The following is an 18925-nucleotide window of genomic DNA, read 5'->3' on the forward strand; positions in this document are numbered from 1 at the left end:
CAAAGAAGCCTTCCCTCCGGACTTGGCTGTCGAAGCAGTAGTGTCTTGCGAACGTGTGCAGCAAGACCCACGTAGCTGCCTGAAAGATGCCCTGTAAGGGGACTCCCGGGCCCAGGGCAGTAGTAGCCGCCGTGGCCCGAGTGGAATGGGCCCTCAGCCCAACAGGAGGCTCCTTCTTAGCCCAAGAGTAGCATGCCTTGATGCACAACACGACCCACCAAGAGCTGGTCCATTTGTGCACCGCCTGTCCCTTCTTAGCGCCCGCGTAACCAACTAAGAGTTGGTCATCCACCCGGAACTGGCGTGTGCGATCCAGTTAGTATGAGAGCGCACTTTTTGGGTCCAGACGGTGGAGCCGCTCTTCCTCTTTAGACGGATGCGGAAAGAAGGTGGGCAAGGTAATGGACTGCCCAATGTGGAAGGCCGTGACAACCTTGGGTAGGAACGAAGGTCTCGTCCGCAACACAACCTTGTCCAGATGGACAGAAAGGAAAGGATGCTTGGAGGAAAGAGCGTGGAGCTCACTAACTCTCCTAGCAGAGGTGATGGCAACCAGGAAAGAAGCCTTAAGCGTAAGAAGACGGAGAGGACAGTTATGAAGCGGCTCCTAAGGAGCACACAACAGGTAGGTCAGAACCAGATTCAAGTCCCACTGGGGCATCACGAAAGGAACAAGGGGGAACATATGAGTGATGCCCTTCAAGAAACTATTTACAATCGGGGACTTGAACAAAAAAGGCTGATCAGGTAGCCTTAAGAAGGCGGAAAGGGCAGAAAGGTAGCCCTTGATAGTGCCCAGAGCAGAGCCCTGCTGGGCAAGAGAAAGAAGGAAGAGGAGAACCTCAGAAAGAGGGGCAGAGAGAGGATCCACAGCCTTTGCTGTGCACCATGCCACAAATCTATTCTATCTACAGGCGTATACCGACTTTGTGGAGGGACGCATGGCTGCCAGAATTACATTACAAACTTCAGGAGGCAAGTCAAATGGCCTCAACTGTCGCCGCTCAATCTCCAAGCATGGAGATAGAGACTGGACAGGTTCGGGTGGAGGACCGTCCAATGCTGCTGCGACAGAAGGTCCTCCTGAAGAGGCAGATGAATCAGTGGATCGACAGATATGCTGAGTAGCTCGGGATACCAGTATCTTGGTGCCCAGTCCGGAGCCACAAGGATAACTTGGGCCCGGTCGCGTCTGATCTTCTTCAGCACTTGGGAAGTGGTATAGACGGAAAGGCGTACAACAGACCGCAGCTCCACTCGCAACGAAAAGAGTCTCAGAGCAAGTGCCGCCCTGGAAATTCCAACGCGTAGAACTTATGACATTGCGCATTCCCTTCTGTGGCGAATAGATCTAACCAAGGCTCTCCCCATTGCTGAAAGAGGCCTTGCGCCACGTCTGAGTTCAGACGCCATTCGTGATCCATCATGCACCTACGGCTGAGTTCGTCCGCCCTGGCGTTCAGGGAACCTGCCAGGTGTTGAACCACCAGGGTCACGCCCTGATGTTCCAGCCACTGCCAGAGGCGCAGAGCCTCCTGGCATTGGGTCCACGACCCCACCCGCCCGGTTTGTTGCAGTACCACATGGAGGTGGTGTTGTCTGTGAACACCTGCACTACACTTCCCCAGACAGAGGGAAGGAATGCCTTCAGTGCAAGTCGGATCGCCCGCAGCTCCAGAAGGTTGATATGGAGCAAGGACTCCGCCGGAGAACAGAGGCCTCTGATCTACGCCTCTCCCATGTGGGTCCCCCATCCCAGGAGGGACGCGTCCGTCAATACTACATGCTCCGGTTGGGGTAAGGAGAGGGATCTGCAGTTTAACCAATCACGGGTCGTGAGCGACCACTGCAACTGACTCGCAGTGCCCTCCTAGAGCAGGACGTGGTCTGACAGGTTGCCCTGATGCTGTGCCCACTGAGACTTCAGGTCCCACTGCAGAGCCCGCATCCGCCACCTGGCGTGATGCACCAGAAGGATGCAGGAGGCCATCAGCCCCAGGAGCCGCAGCGTCAACCCGACCGAAAGTCAGGATAAAGGCTGAAAGATCGTAATCCAAGCCTAAATATCCCGAACAAGCTATTCCGGAGGATAAACTCGAAACTGCGCAGAGTCAAGAACCGCTCCGATGAAAAGGAGCTTCTGAGAGGGGCACAGGTGAGACTGCGGCACGTTGATGGAGAACCCCAGCTACTCTTCGCTGGGGCTTTGTTTTGCTGACTTGACTGGGCGCATTTACCCGTGGAACTTTGGCCGGATTCTTCCTTGCTGTCCCTCGGTCGCGGCACCCGCTCCACGGCTGCCGCTTGACCCCGGACCCGCCCACACCGCTGCGGGACTGCGAGGAGAACCAACACACCGGCAGCCTCTTCCCGCAGCGGCAACGCCCACCCGCCTGGGAGGATAAAAATAGTGTATCCGTCACGCGCAGCAGGACGCGCGCGGGACGGAGCTCGGGGCGAAGACCAGGCAAAGAGTGGGCCGTTTGAGGCCGTTCGAGTACGGCAGAGTCCGGCCGGGGCCCACCCTCTTCGCCCGACCCTGCTTTGCTCTATGCAGGCAGAGCGTATTGATTGAACTAAACCCTATGGTTAACTGTGTTTAGGTATAAGAATTAACATATAGACTGTGTGGGCCATATAGATCTCCTAATACTCCATCCATTAGTGTGTGAGATATAATATAGTTATAGTTGGTCCCAAGCAGATATCAACATGCCTCTAAGATCAGGCAAAGAGCGCACGGTCCAAATTCTAACTACCAATGGAGGTGTTTCGGGCCCGCTGGACGCCTTTATTACCCGAGCTACAGGGATTTTGGAAAAGGAAATCGCGATGGTGGAAAAAAGACTTTCTCTCGATCTTGTTAGCGGCAAGCGATCTTCGCTGGGTGGGATGGCAACTACTACCAGTCCTGCAGCACATGCAGCATTTAATTGCATACACTCCGTCACCACTGAGGCAATAGTTCATATAGATGGCGTGGGGGAGGGCCCCTCTGCTCTTTCCCTGGTCAATGTAGATCATAATTTAGACGATACTCAATTAAGCGGGGGGCTGAAACCCATGATAGTGGGGACTCTGACTTTAATCTAGAATTTAGTCACTTATCACCCAACGCCCCCAATGCCAATAATACCGTATCGAATTTCCTAGTAGAGGTAGACCCCTCGGGCTTAGATACAACATCTCGAAAGAGAAAGCAAGACTCGAGTCACCTGGGGGGGAGAGATCGCAAGATGCCCAAACTTAAAGATACATCTAGCAATGATGCTCCTGTCCTCGAGCACCCCCCAGATACACAAATACCCCCAGTATTCCCTAACGTGTTATGCCCTTCCCTTATTTCCTTAGGATCTTCTAATTCCTGCCCAATGTGCCTTAATAGTGATGAAGTTTTATTGTTAAAAATGGAGGCCATGATCAAAACCCTCCTACTCCCTGTCTTGGAGCGGACAAGGCTGATCACCTCCAAAATAGACACCCTGGAGTCTGTAGTGAGTACAAATCTGGGCTTGCTACAAAAGCTAACTAGTCCTAGATCAGTGGGAGGTATTACTACACAGCTAGCACCTAAGACAACATGTATTAATAACGCCTCCATCAGCAAAGCTACTAACCCAACACCAACAGGGGAAGCTAACAATAAATCGACATGGGGCAAGAGTTACTCCCACTAAGGTAACTAAGGTAACTGAGGGTACTCTATCACAGGCTCTTAAGATGAAGGCCACTGATAAATCTAATTCTGTCAGACCTCACATAGCCCGGCCGACTGAACGGGCAAAACCCAACCCTAGTACCCCTCGACAGCCACCACCAGGGCAAACATTTAACCACCTAAGTCCTAAAACCCCAACGGTGGGAAAACGCACTAGGTATACCATCCCCCGTGCAGACCTTCCCCCGGAGGCAACACAATATACAATATTACTAACAGGTGTTGCCCCTTTAAAAGCTGGTAGCAAGGAGTCATATGGGAAACTACGCAATAAGGTGATTTTTTGGCTGAATAAAAACCGTCCCATGCCACCATCTTCGCCAACAGAAATTCTCTTTGTAAGGAGAGTTGACTGGGTGGGCCATGGCACCAAAGACCTGGAGGGTGACTGCATATTAATTTTGTTTAAGGACCCCTGGGTGGTGGACACTATTCGAAGAGAAGCTAGGTTTGCTAGACAGGGGGACGTCCAAACTCTGGGCCTAGCATATTTCTATCCCCAAAGACAGAGTTTTTTCCAACTGGCCCTAACTATAGGAGACCCCCTGTTAGGAGGCATCCCATAGCAATGACACCACATCCCCAGCAATTTCCACTTCTCGTCTATCATTTTGGCCCCCTCTCTGATTTTGAGGCCATAGATTGACATCATACACCATCTAGAATGACCAACTCTGTTGAGAATTGTGGGTATGTGGCAGCGACGCCAAGACAGGAGGTCCCATTACCTACAAATAATGTAGAGGAGTGTTTGGGGGCACTAGCAACCAAAGAAGCCACTGTTTTAGCACCCAAGGTTCCAAAAGAGGCCTTGTTGGTGGGGAAAACTTTGGATAATCATAAGAGCATAGAGAGTGGGTTGGGAACAGGGGGTGAACTGGCGTCTACTGTAGCTTTAGTCCCTATGATCCCCACGGTAGCCTCCCCTCCAGAAATACTTAACATAGTGTCCTGGAATGTTGCCGGGGTTAAGGGCCGTATGCTTTCTGAAGATTGGTTGGAGTTCATGGACAAATTGATATCATCCTATTACAGGAAACTTGGGCACCAGACCCAACCTATAGGTTGGGCTATGTCAACTTTTTTAAACCAGCAATTAGAGGTGGTAAGGGGCGAGCCTCAGGGGGTCTGCTGATCTGGGTGAAGCAGTCACTGGGATATTACCCTACAGAGATACTTGTAGAGAACTTGGACCTTCTGATAATTAAACTAAGTAAGGCTGGCCTTCGGGATTTAGTTGTATTTAACATATATGTTCGAGGCCTACCTGGCGGTCGTTGCCCCGTTATGCTAGATGTATTGGACCATAACCTTGCTGGCTTGGGCAGTGAAAATGTTATCATCTTAGCAGGAGATCTAAACTGCACTTTTGAGCCGCTCTATGATATAGGGGACAGCTGGGGATCAGCAGAGGATGCAGCTTGGGACATTCCTGATTTGTTGTCCAATAAAACTGTTAATGCGAGTGAGGCAGCAGTAAACTGGATGGCTCTTTGTCTAACCCGGGGATTCCGGGCCATCAATGGTCGCACTAAATCAGATCTAGGTGCCAATTACACCTTTGATAATGGCCTAAGGAAAAACCGGATTGATTACTTTCTGCTAAAGTTGGAATATTGGCCTCTGTTGGTGGACATGGAAGTGGTATCCCGCCCAGAAAGTGACCACAATCCCCTGACACTCAAACTAAGGTTACCAGGATTGGAGGAACCTGGTTCCTCACGGACAGGGGATGTGCTTTTGACTAATGTCCGGAAAAGGTTGAAATGGTCTAGGTTCGTGGAGGATGAAACCCTACAGGAGAAAGTCAATACTGTGGGTTTAAAAATGTTTAATGAAATATTGCCATATGATTTGCCGGGGGGTAGCCCTGAAAATACAAATATGATTATTGACCTCCATGAACGTTGTTTTGATCAACTAAAGACCCTACTTTCTCTTCCGTGTCAGAAGGGAACTACTAAATCAAATGTCCCCAGTCAGAAATGGTACAATAAAAAGTGTAGGGAGGCCACAGTCACCTTATTAAGGCAGTTAAATCCCGGAACATGGATGCAGTTAAAGCAGATAGGTTGCAATATAGGAAAATACAGTGGGTAGCCAAAAGGGAGTGTGAGGATTTGTATTGGTCGGATCTTTTGGAGGCCTCCTTCTCGAACAACCCGACTAAATTTTGGGATTTAGTAAAGTGGGGGAAGGATCCAGACTCACGCACCCCCACAAACCACGTTCCTCCCGAAGCTTGGGTGACTTTTTACTCGGCACAATTTAGTGTCGAGAATACTAACCCCCCATGCACATCGGGTGAGGCGCTCTTGTCATCCATTTGCGTGGAGAAACTTAATTTCTGCGAAAATGAGGTAGAACTAGCACTTGGCCTGACCCAGCGGGGGAAAGCGCCAGGGATGGATCTCATCCCCGCCGATTTGTTCAGAGGTAACTCCGCTCTCTGGGTGCCCTATATAACTAAGATTGCTAATGCAATAGCCAAAGGAGCTAGAATCCCCAAGTCGTGGAAGGGGGCGGAGATACTCCCAATACATAAAAAAGGCGACAGGTCTAATCCGGGCAATTATCGCCCGATTAGTCTCATCGACTCCATTCAAAAAATCATTGCACGCATGGTTCTGGGCAGGGTCCAAGGTTGGATCGAACTAGAGGACATACTATCTCCCATGCAGGCGGGCTTCAGATCGGGAACGAGCACCATCGACCAGGTGTTCAGATTTTGTCTGATCTACTGGAAGGTGGTCCTGCTTGGCGGTGGTACCATCTTTGCAGCGTTCATCGATCTGAAGTCCGCCTTCGATCTAGTGCCGAGGGACAAACTGTGGGGTGTCTTGAGGGAATTAGGAATACCCATGGAGCTACTTGATCTAATAGTTAAAATGCATGAAGAACTCTATGCAAGGGTGAGGTGGGGAGGTCAGGGACAAGTGACGGAACCTTTTTCCGTAACCCGAGGTGTGCGTCAGGGGTGCGTCCTGGCGCCTACACTCTTCCTTTTATTCATAGATCAAGTAGTCACATTCTTCGCAGATACTCCCACCGATGCCCCTTTGCTGGCAGGGACAAGGTTCCCAATGCTCATCTTCGCCGATGACACCCTACTTCTCTCAAGAACACGTAGCGGACTACAGCGGGCGTTGGACCGCTTTGAGGAGTTCTGTGTCATTAATGACCTTAAGGTAAACGTGGGCAAAACCAAGTTTATGGTCCTTACAAGGAACCATCCTGTCCGGAGCTCTGTAAGCATGAGCGGAGTCAAGTTGGAACAAGTCGAGACTATGACATATTTGGGGGTTACTCTTGACCGTCGTCTGGGATGGAAAGACCAAGTCGGTGTCCAACAGCTTAAGCTCGCCCGACTCACTGGTTGTTTACTAAATGAGCAAAAGAGATCAATTACAAAACTGGTTATCCCAGCACTTAAGATTTATGACACCAAGATTAATTCAGCAATGCTATATGGTGCAGACCTCTGGGGTTACATGGATCTCTCAAGTCTATTTAAAACCCAGTGTAAGTTTCTACGGAATTTAATAGGACTACCCCAATCGACCCCATCCGTTCCCCTTTGTTTAGATCTGGGGTGCCTTCCCATTAATGAGATGGCCAGATTTAGATTGGTGGCCTTTTAGAGGCGCATATGGACCTCCCCCGATCTCACCCTTTTTGCAAAGGAACTGGCCGAAGTAAGGCCAATCGGGGGTTCCGGGAGAATTCCTTGGCTTCAAATGGTAAAAAATACTCTAGTAGATATGGGGTTAGAACAACTGTGGATATCCCCTAGCACCAAAGCCTTTCCCTCCAAACAAGAATTCAAGGCATTGTATTGGGCTTTGCTCCGCCAAACACGTGCTTTTGCCTCCAGCTCTACCAGTCTCACAGGAAGGTTTCTGACTTTTAAGTTGGATCCCTCCCGTGAGTCATATTGGGATGTTATCACCAAACCGCTGGACAAGAAACTCTACCATCAGTTTCGGGTAGGAACTTTGCCATTAAACACCTTCACAAATAATTGGACTAATGGTGCTTCTGAATTTTGTAGATGGTGTACATGTCATAAGGAAACCGAGGGCCATTTTTTGTTTGCCTGTCCTATCTACACAGCACCGCAAACTAAATGGCTAAAACCCCTGTTTCAGCGCCTCCCTTTTAGAAAGTCTGCAGAGGCCATTTGGGTTTTAAGAACCAATACATCAGAGGTGATTGTGGTGAGCCTAGCCAAATTCTTATGGTGGGCTTGGATCATCAGGTCAAATAGCAGATAAACTCCCTGATAGAGCCTTCAGATGCCCCCACTATAAGATTAACTGTCTCTCTTCCTCTTTAAATTTAGGATAATAATATATTATGTATCTTGCATTAGGAATGGTTCTGCTTTATTGTATCTTTCCCAATCCTTTGAATTTTATAATTTTAATTATGCTTTGGACAGGTCTGTCTTTGCATTTCTTGTTGTTTAATAATATTTTAAAGTGGTCTTGTTTTGTTTTGTATAGTTCCATTTTATTTTGCTTAGTTATTGTATTAAGTTGATGCCGTGGTGTTTTTTAAATTATAATTACCACAAATGTACATTGTTAAGATTATTTAAAAAATTTAGAAATTTTTGAAATATGTTACAATGTGTCTTTTATGATTTTTTAAATCGAAATAAAGACTATAAAACCTGAAACCTGGAGAACCCCAGCGAGTGCAGGAGGTCGGCCGTAGTCTGGAGGTAGGAGACGACTGTTTGAGGCGAGCCTGCCTTCAACAACCAGTCGTCGAGATAGGGGAAGACTGAAACCCCTGATCCGCGCAGATGAGCTGCGACCACCGCCATCACATTCAAGAACACCCGAGGGGCAGTGGTGAGGCCGAAGTGGAGCACGGTAAACTGAAATTGCTCGTGGCCTACCGTTAACCGCAGGTAGCGCCGGTGGGCCGGCAGGACGGGGATGTGGAAATATGTGTCCCGCAAGTCCAACGCTACCATCCAGTCTCCAGGGTCGAGGGCAGCCAGGACCTGAGCTAAAGTCACCATTTTGAACTCCTGCAGGAAGCCGTTGACGCTCTGGAGGTCCAAGATCGGGCATAGGCCTCCTTTGCCCTTCTTGGGTACCAGAAAATAGTGGGAGTAACAACCACGTCCTACTTCTAGCCCAGGAACCCGCTTGATGGCCCCTTTGGCCAAGAGGGCCATAACTTCCTCCTGCAGAAGTTGCAAGTGATCCCCCGACATGCGGTGGTATTGCGTTGGCATGGCTGGAGGGGTTGCTTTGAAGGGGAGGGAATAGCCCTTTGAGACAATTTGCAGCACCCACCTGTCTGACGTGATGGAGCGCCAGTAGAGGAGGTGATGGCGGACCCTGCCCTCCACATGCATCGAATGGTCATGAAAGCTCGGACTAGGAAGGCTTTGAGGCAGATGCTGCGGGAGTGAATGTGGACTGATTTTGTCGTTGTCCCCCGGCATCGCCACAGCGGTTACCACGCCCGCGGCTGCATTGAGGCTGGTTCTGCAGCCTTTGGCTGGCAGGACGTGTGGGGGGCGCCCCTTCCTTGGCCACGAAAGGGGCGAAAAGCAGAGGTCTGCTGCCGCTGGCCTGACAGGACCAAGCATTTGTCCGTAGCCCTGGAGTCCTTGAAATGCTCAAGCGCACTGTCTGCTTTGTCGCCAAGAGGCGACGGCCATAGAATAGCATGTCCATGAGCGTGGCCTGGACATACCCCAAGAAATTGGCGGACCTCAGCCAGGCATGACAGCGAACTGCCACCATCGTGGAAATTGCCCTTCCCAGCGAGTCTGTGGTATACAGTGCAATCCTGATAGAGTAGCGTGCCGCATCCCACCCCTCCTCCGGACACTGAGGCAGCACGTCCGCAACCGCCTCCCACAAAGAGTGGGTATAACGGCCCAAAAGGCCAGCGGTGTTGATAGACTGCAACCCCAAACATAATGAGGAGAACAGTTTCTTCCCAAACTGATCAAACCTTTTGGATTCCCGTACCGGGGGAGCGGTCGGGAATGCGGTCCGGGAAGTAGAGGCCTGGCTCACCAGGCTCTCGGGGTGGGGTGCACGGACAGAAAGCTAGGGTCACCCGGAGCCGGGCGGTGGCGTCGGGCCACGTTCCGATCCACAGGGGGCACTGTGGAGGGCTTCGACCAGGTGCCCATCAGAACGTCTGTGAGGGCCTCATTGAACGGCAGTAGAGGCTCCGAGGAGCTTACTGACGGCTAAAGCACCTCAGTGAGGAGGTTAGTGCTCACGGCCGCAGCAGGGAGCTAAAGAGCCAAGGTCTTGGCATCCCTGCTCAACACCACACCATAAGTCCCTCCCCCATAGCCACGGAGGGAGAAGAGATGAATCCAGTGTCAGGCAAAGTATCTAAACCACTGGCCTGCCCTAGCTCATCTGCACAGTCCTGGCTCAACTGGCACTGCTATGCCAGAGGGTCCTCAGACCCCTTATTTATTTATTTTATTTATTTATTTGCTGGTTTTTATAGCGCTCGAATCGACTCCAGATGGAGTATCTCTGCGCTTGGTGCCAACTAAACAGAAGATGTGAATTGGAGCAGATGCTAGATCTCATTTTTAAATAAGACGGTTTTCAGTTGCCTTCTGAATTTTAAGTGCTCAGTACACTGTCTTAGGGACAAAGGGAGTTTGTTCCATAATGTGGGTCCTGCAATTGACAGCGCTTTATTCCCATGCCTCGCTTTCTTGGCGCGGGGCACCACTAGGAGCAGATTATTACTTGATCTTAGTGTTCGAGATGGAATATAGGGAATAAATTTGTTTTCCAGATATGCAGGCCCTTGTCCATGGAGACATTTGTGTATTAGACAGGCTATCTTGAATTTTGTTCTTTGCCGGATCGAGAGCCAATGTAATTGCTCAAGGAGGGGTTTAGATGAAGTTCTTGGCGGAGCATTCAGAACCAGGCGGGCCGCTGTGTTTTGAATGACCTGGAGCTTAGCCAACACGCCTTCATTGGCAGAAAGCAGCAGGCCATTACAGTAATCGATCCGACTTAGCACGAGTGCCTGTACTAGCGTCCTCCTAAAGGAATCTGGCAGTAAAGGAAAGACTTTCCGCAGCAGGCTGATGGTATGGAAACAAGAACCCGAGATGAAGTTGGAATGCTGTTTTAGTGATAGTTCTTGGTCCAGACGGACCCCCAAGTTTTTCACTATCTGCTTGGGTTCTGGGGCTGCTCCCAAATCCTGTGGCCACCAATCCGGGGCCCATAGCATCCTGGCTTCTCCAAACAGCATGACTTCCGTCTTGCTGACGTTGCACTGAAGGCAGTTGGAGGACATCCAGTGCGCCACTGCCTTCATACCTAATGAGAAGGAGTTTCTTACTTCAGCGGAGAGGGTTTTAAAGGGGAAGAGGAGCTGGGTGTCATCAGCGTAGGATACTGGGATAAACCCGTACCTACGCATCACTCTAGCCAGGGGTGCCACATAAATGTTGAAGAGGGTCGGGCTTAGACACGAACCCTGGGGCACCCCTTTTGATATCTCCATCTCCGCTGAACGATATGCACCCATGGTGACAGTCTGGGTGCGATCGGATAAAAAACTCCTTAGCCAGGCAAGGGCTTTGTTCTTAATGCCAGCGTTCGACAACCGCTCAGTCAAGATGGAATGTGACACGGTGTCGAACGCTGCAGACAGATCTAAAAGAACCAAGATTACTGAGATGCCCTTGTCCTGGTACATGTGCAAATCATCAGTGACTGACAGAAGGGTGGATTCAGTGCTATGTTTGGGTCTGAAACCTGACTGAGAGTAGTCCAGAGCCCCAGCAAGTTCGATGTAGCTGGAGAGATGGTGGTTGACATGCTTCTCAGTCAGTTTCCCTAGGAAAGGTAGTAAGGAGATGGGCCTCAGATTAGCCAATTCGGTCCACGGAATCGCAGAGTTTTTCCTGATAGGTCTAACAATGGCTCGTTTCCATTCTCTAGGGACATTGCCTGTGCTTAGCGAGAGGTTTACCAAGTCTCCAATCATAGGGCGGAGTTGGTCAGCTAAAGCGGGCATTATCCTCGCTGGAATAGTATCGTCTGGGCTACCACTTTTGATCTGTGAGATCAGAGAGAGGATGTTATCAGACGAAATAGGAGGGAAGGTATCAAGAGAATGAGTATTCTGCTTCGGGTCGGCATCTATTTGGGGAGGCGCTGTATCAGTAGTGATAGTCTTGTTGGTGCAAAGTATTTTTTCATAAATTTTATCTATTTTTTCTGTAAAAAATTGAGATATTTCATTGCATAACTGCTGTGACGCTACCTCAGATGTTTCACATGCTGTAGGTTTAACAAATGTTTGAAGGATTTGATAGAGGACCCTGGGTGAGTTCCCTGCAGCTGTAATTTGAGCCGTAATATGGGTTTTTCGTGCTACCCGGATAGCTTTGTGGTAGATGGATAGTGAATCCCAATATTTGTTCTTGTCCTCTACCAAATGAGAAGTTCTCCACTTCTTCTCAAGCTTCCTGGCGGTTAACTTTAATGCCCTTAAATGGTCCGAGAACCAGACTTCCTGTTTTTTAGCAGGTCTGGGTTTAAAATGCTTCATGGGAGCAATTTTCTCTATCGCATCCCTAGTTGCACATTCAAATTTTCCAAGTGCTATTTCAGCATTATCAGTGGGGAGGATGGCAAAAGGCTTGAATTTTCCCTTAAAGGAGTCAGCAGTAACTTTGTGCCATTGTCTGCGTACACTGGGTAGGGAGATAGTGCTTGCAGGAGTAGAGTTAGAATACGGGGTGTAAAATTCCATTATAAAATGATCAGTCCAGTTAACCTGAACTCCAGGTAGACATGAAACTGACAGAAAAGTAGATAAAATCAGGTCAAGAGTGTGTCCAGCCTGATGGGTGGGCCCAGAGTTTCGTTTTATCAGTCCTAGTAAGGATAAGTCTGTTAGTAAGGTCTGTGCCTCATTACAATCCAGCTTTTCGCTGTGTACATTAAAATCCCCTACTAGTATGAAGTTACTTTCATTATTTATATGAGGGGCCAGTAGCTCAATCAGCTTATTGGAGAAATTTATGCAGGGCCCCGGAGGACGGTATATTAGGGCACCTTTTTGACTTTCTTTGGGGGACCATACTAGTTTAAAAATTAGTAGTTCAATTTCAGGGGTACTCAGCTCATCTAATATCGTGATGCTAATTTCTTGTTTGTGCACAATGGCTATCCCACCACCAGTTTTTATCGGCCGGTCCAGTCTGACTATTTTGTAGCCGTCAGGAATTCCTAGGGTTATAGCAGGGGTGGAGTGTGGTTTTAGCCATGTTTCTGTGAGATAGCACAGATCAGGCTGATTTGAGGAAATTAGGTCCCATACTTCGGCAGTATGTTTGGAGAGTGACCTAATATTGCAAAGGATGTTTTTTCTCCCCGAGGGAGTCTGGGTAGGATCATTCTCAATATTGCTAGGCGTTTTACATGGTTGGTAGTGTTTAACCTCGATATCGTCTCTTATTAGAGTACTGAACTGACTGTGGCAATAATAGCAGGAAAAAGGGCCTTCAATCTCAGGGAACACATCCCGTTTGCAGCCTGATAGTGGGGCAGATTTGAGTTGCCGCAGTACCTGTGGTGTGTATGTGAGCCTTCGTGAGGAATGCATTGGGAGACCGATTGATGCATCCCCCATGGCCCCTGGGCCCCGTCCTGGCGCGGACGGGCGCAGACGGGCAGGTCTTTGGCTTGTCTTAGGCGCCGTCCAGGGCGCCCCGCTGCGCTCAACCGCTGCGCGCTTGATCCGACGAGGGGCTAAATAGCCCTCCAATTGTGATCAGCTAGAGCGCTGACCGCTCTACTTCCTGTGGGCGTCTGGCTCTTGCCTGCCCCGCCCTCCGCACAACAGTATTGGCTACCGAGTCGGACCGGGGCGGGCAGGCTGGAGTATCGAGCTCAGAGGCTGTGAAGTGGTCTAAACATAGAGTACAGGTACAAATCAAGTTCTAATCTATTTTAGCTGAAATCCGCCGCTTAGTGCAAGCGCTAGGCTCAATGAAAGGTGTACGCGGTAAGGGACGACGGTGGCAGCATCTCCTGACCCCGCTTGGCGCCAGAAACCCCTCCCAGTCCCTTCATTCATCCGTGTCCTGGTAAACATGCTGGAATGACGGTGCCGGTTCGTAGGTGAAAGGCTCACCCATCGACGCCGGAGACTGTGCTGTTCCGATGCGGGACCCGGACCGGGGCTGAAACTGGGGCCGTCGTCGTCTGAGGATGGCGCTGGGAGCGACACCATCGGGGTCGGCGCAAGCGGAGGAGACGTGGGGCCTGGATCCCACGGGGACCTGCGGCGTCGGGACCAAAGTCAACAATGGCGCCGGGGCCATAGCACCAGACGGCGCCAGGGCCGGAGCCAACGGCCCGCCAGGGCCCCACGTCGGGTCTGCGGGGCCCGAAGGCACGCCAAGAGGCCTCGACGAAAGGAAGTGAGTCCTCATGGCCACGCGGATATCACGTATCTCCTCCGGTGTCGCTTACAGGCAAGGGACCGGAGGGCATGGACCTGGGAGCGACGCCTGCGGCTCCGATAGAGCCGCGAGGGCGGTGTCGCCGGAATCCTCAGCTGCGTTGCGCGAGTGGAGTCTGAAGAGCGTTGTCCCTCTTCAACTTCTTTTCGAATGCCACGACTTAACGGAGGATTTGGAGCCCGACAAGTGGTGGTGAGGACTTGACAAGCGACGACTGCGGCTCTGCGACCGATCCCTCGACTTCCTCCTCGATCGGGACCTTGAGTGGCACGGAGCCGACTGCCGGATCTCGAGTAGCTTGCGGGACGGCTCCCGCCTAGCTTTCGAGGTCAAGGCCCGGCAGTCGGAAGATTTTAAATCTCAGGACCTTTACTGCTGCCTGAGAAAATTAAGCTACATCAATAATATCCCTTTACTTGACATCTTTATTGATAAAATGTCTAAAGCGTCTTCATTTCTAGTTATCGTTCACTATTGTAGCATACTTATGATGTATGAAAGAGTTAAAAAATAAGTAGATAAACACTGCAAAAATAAATCGAAACAAAAACAGGAAATTGAATCAACATAAGCATTACAAGACCATGTTTACAAAACAGACTAAAAACCAGGACAGGATCTACAAAAATAAATCCAGCAACTCAAAACTATTGCTCCTAAAAAAAAAGACAACTGTTGAGATAGCTTCTTTGATATATGCTAGTGCATGACCAATCTTTTATCATACCCCTGTTGATGTTGGGAAACCATCTCACATCATGGTTCTTTATATGCAGAACAGAGTGCTTCCAGTTCAACTTTCACAATTATACACATTAAACAAAACAAACAAATAAGTGGTTGATACAGTTGATAACATTGGAGGGTGATTTTCTTTTCGATCTATATTCAATATATATGGATGTTGATTAACACATAAATCAAACACATTTTGAAAAATAAAAGGTTGGCATTCATGTCACTAAATTATATATTTAGTAAAACTATATTAAACTAGCATGAGGTTGTACAAATGTTTTTCTTGGACGCAAGTTAAAAAGCAAAATCTATTTGCTACAGAAGCACTTAATGGGATGTAATTGCATGCAAATCTGAATTACAGTTTGAACTGATAGAAGCATAATGAAAAAACCTTTATCATCAGAAAATTACCTTCTAGATCACCAATCATTTCAGATCCATGACTTCTGTCTCTCCGTTCAGCTTCCAAAACTGCTTGTTGTTGGTAAAACTCTTTTTCCACCTGTACTTTAGTGTTTTCTAATACTCTGCACCTCTCTTGCAGCTCCCTGTTAAGTGCTTCTAAGTGGCTCGCCATCTTAGTCATTTCTGCTTGGCTTTTTCGCAGTCTCACTGACGTTTCAGATTCTGTCCTTAAAAAGTCGTTGGCTTCCTCCAGCTGTCAACAAAGATAACCAGATGTGCAATTTCTCAAATGATGTAAATGGTAAAAGTATATATTTGATGGGAAGCAGACTTAAGAGATGATACACACATTTTGAAACAGCAAATTGAGTAAATAATAAACTCTAGTAGACATCTAACCAACAAAGACCAGAAGAAACCACTCTAGCGCCTGATTATAATCTTCGGTAATTTAATACCAGCATCCTTGAAGCTAAATTCCTCATCCTAAGAAATAGTATCAGGAACTGAACGTGATCCAGAATACAGTCATACCAGTTCAAACCTTCACTTGTTTTCATTCATATACCATGGTCACTGAGGTTCTGGCTTTTCTGGGTAGAAAGTAACAGACCATGATAACAAGCCAACAAATGGCTGGTACATTACACCAACTTCTCTCCCTCTTTGTTCCACCTGCTACCATGTTGATCAATGCCTAATGAGTGGTCGGTAAACGCCTAAAAGGTATTTGTGCATCTGTGGGTGGGTGTCTGTGCATGACATGGCATAAATGTAGCCAAAGTTATTTGGAGCAAATATACAAAAAAATCCATTCACTACCAAGGTGCAAAGGTCAATGTTTTTGTTATTAGTATTACAGATATCTCATAGATTGGATGTTAAGCCAACCTTACACATGAAAACATCTTTACAAATAGCCAGGGGCCAGTTTCTCTTGCAGCAAAAATTTTATATTACTGTGGCGGTGATAATGCCTCTGTATTTATGATGAGATCAGAGGTTCCACTGAAAGAGCAATTTTTGTTTTCTTAACTTTGGCGCTGTTTGATGAATCTGAAAAAAAATTGCAAAAACAAAAGTACATCTACTTTGGGTTATTCATCGCTAGCTTAGAGCTGATCTGTCAAGTGGGGTCATAAAAATAGGGAGTTGGTTTGTCTCAAAAGGATCATTTTCCATTTGAACTCCCAGAATATTCTTTGTCCTCAATACACCACTTTTTAAAAAAAAATGAAGGCTCCAGAATGTGGTGCCCAGGGCCTATAGGGGCTTGTGTAGGATAGCTGTGTGTCCCCCTTCCCTAACTAAGAATTTCTGACCCAGGGGATGAAATGAAATTAAATGAAATGAAAATTAAACTTATATAGCGCGTAACTACCCTGAGGCCTCGCAGCGATGAGGTCTCCGGGGCCCAAATGAGGACTTGGGGCTGAAATTGGCTATCAAAACAAAAGGCTAACAAAACAAAAGACCAGAGGGATGGGGTCCCTGGTATACATATTGGCTAGGAAAGGATGACTATGTGCCCCCACCTCTTTAAACATATGTCTCCGCCCAGGGGTTGGGGTCACTAGGGCCCAAAGAGGTCCGGATAATGGGACTGCACGCCCCCCCCAATTCAATAAAATGTTTTAAAATTGTCACAGGGGATGGGGTCGGTAGACCCACATCTCCAATTTTATTTAAAAGAAAAAAAAAATGCAGGCTCGCTCCACGCTCTGTGGCTTGCCGTCAGGGAATTAGCGGTCCCCAGGGGTTGGAAGCAGGGTCTGGCTAAGGCGGGGAGATGGCTTTACGAATTGTAGTAATATATTACTTTACATTTAAAACAACACCACAAAAAAACTAGAAATTTAGTGAGAATAAAACCCAAAGGTTAAATCAGGCTGCACCTGCATAAGCTACTGTTAGCTTTTTAGGTCCCTATAAGTAGCTCTCCTGTGTCCAGCTCAGACTACTAAATTAGAAGTTTTTACTTGGTTGAAATATATGTATAAAAACATTTAGAGTGTATAGTTGAGACAAACGGAAAATGCTACTTACCAGTATGCATCTGTTCTTGGCATGTAGGGCTGCTGACATTCATATCTTAGCATATATCGACGCCTAGTGTTGGGTCCGGATGTTTGCACCTTGTTGCCTTGGAAGAGTCTTTGAAGTATCACAAGATAGGGGACTTCTCCCCTGGACTACAGTGCGCATGGGCATCTTCTCCATCTTCAGATTGTTTTTTGCCATTGTGGCAAAGTTGCAGTATAGGAAAATAAGAGAGGACCATGTAAATGCATGTAAAAAGATAACCCTGGAGCTGTGACAGGCACCGGGGAGGAGGGTGGGCGATATGAAGGTCAGCAGCCCTACATGCCAAGAACAGATGCATACTGGTAAGTAGCATTTTCCATTCGAGGCATGTGGGCTGCTGAATTCATATCTTAGCACAGACTGTATAGCAGTTTCTCCTCTAGCGGTGGTCGCCTGTATCAGCTGTAGTGGTTTGAAAAAGTGTTTTAAGGACAGCCTGGCTACATCAGCGTGTTGCTTAGCTTGCACGTCAACACAGTAGTGTTTAGTGAACGTGTGTATGGTAGACCATGTAGCTGCCCTAAGGGAATATTTCCTAGGAAAGCCATGGATGCCCCCATTTTGCGTGTTGAGTGGGCTTTTGGGGGAACTGTTAAAGTGCGCTTTGGCATATTTGAATGCATTTAACTATCCATCTGGCTATTCCTGTTTTAGAAATGGGATTACCCTTATGTTATGGTGAAAAGGCAACAAACCGTTGCTTTGTCTTTCTGAATGATTTAGTTCTGTAAAGTAATATAGCAGAGCTCTTTTAACGTCTAGTGTGTGCAGAGCTCTTTCAGCCACTGACTGCGGGTTTTGAAAGAAAACTGGCAATTCTATGGACTGATTGATGTGGAAAGTGGAGAAAACCTTTGGCATAAATGTAGGGTTTGTACGAAGCACTACCTTATTGTGGTGTATTTGCATGAAGGGTTCCTGAATGGTTAGTGCCTGTAGCTCACTCACTCGTCTGAGGGAGGTAATGGCAATTAAAAATGCCACCTTCCATGTTAAGAATTGTAGTTCCCATGAATGAAGTGGTTCGAAAGGTGGTCCCATGAGTCTGGTAAGTACTACGTTTAAGTTCCAGACTGGCGAAGGTGGATGTCTTGGAGGGATTATTCGTTTAAGTCCTTCCATAAAAGCTTTGATAGGTGGTTTTCTGAACAGGGACACAGGTTGTCTGTTTTGAAGATATGCTGCTATTGCAGCAAGGTGTAGGCTTATGGATGAGTATGCTAGATTACATCTTTGAAGATGTAGCAGGTAACAGATTATGTTTTGGATGGAGGCATCTAACGGATTGATTTGGTTATTATTACAATAAATTACAAATCTTTTCCATTTAGCTGCGTGGCATGCTCTGGTAGTGGGGCGAATTGCTTCCTTGATAATGTTCATGCAGTCTGGAGGCAAGTTAAGATATCCGAACTCTAAGACCTCAAGAGCCAGATCGCAAGGTTCATCTGATTGGGATCTGGGTGCCTGATTTCTCC

General features: G+C 48.0%; 1 protein-coding gene across 1 annotated transcript in view; it reads right to left on the reverse strand.

Moving 5' to 3' along the window:
- ROCK1 (Rho associated coiled-coil containing protein kinase 1) overlaps positions 1-18925 on the reverse strand; it is a 2273505-nt gene that overhangs the window by 940075 nt on the left and 1314505 nt on the right. Inside the window, exon 16 of the mRNA XM_086965620.1 lies at positions 15369-15615. Within this exon, the coding sequence (XP_086821746.1) occupies positions 15369-15615 (247 nt within the window). The remainder of the gene's footprint in view (positions 1-15368; positions 15616-18925) is intronic.

The sequence above is a fragment of the Lissotriton vulgaris genome, chromosome 4_1 (assembly GCF_964263255.1).
Source record: "Lissotriton vulgaris chromosome 4_1, aLisVul1.2, whole genome shotgun sequence".
Taxonomy (NCBI): Eukaryota; Metazoa; Chordata; class Amphibia; order Caudata; family Salamandridae; genus Lissotriton; species Lissotriton vulgaris.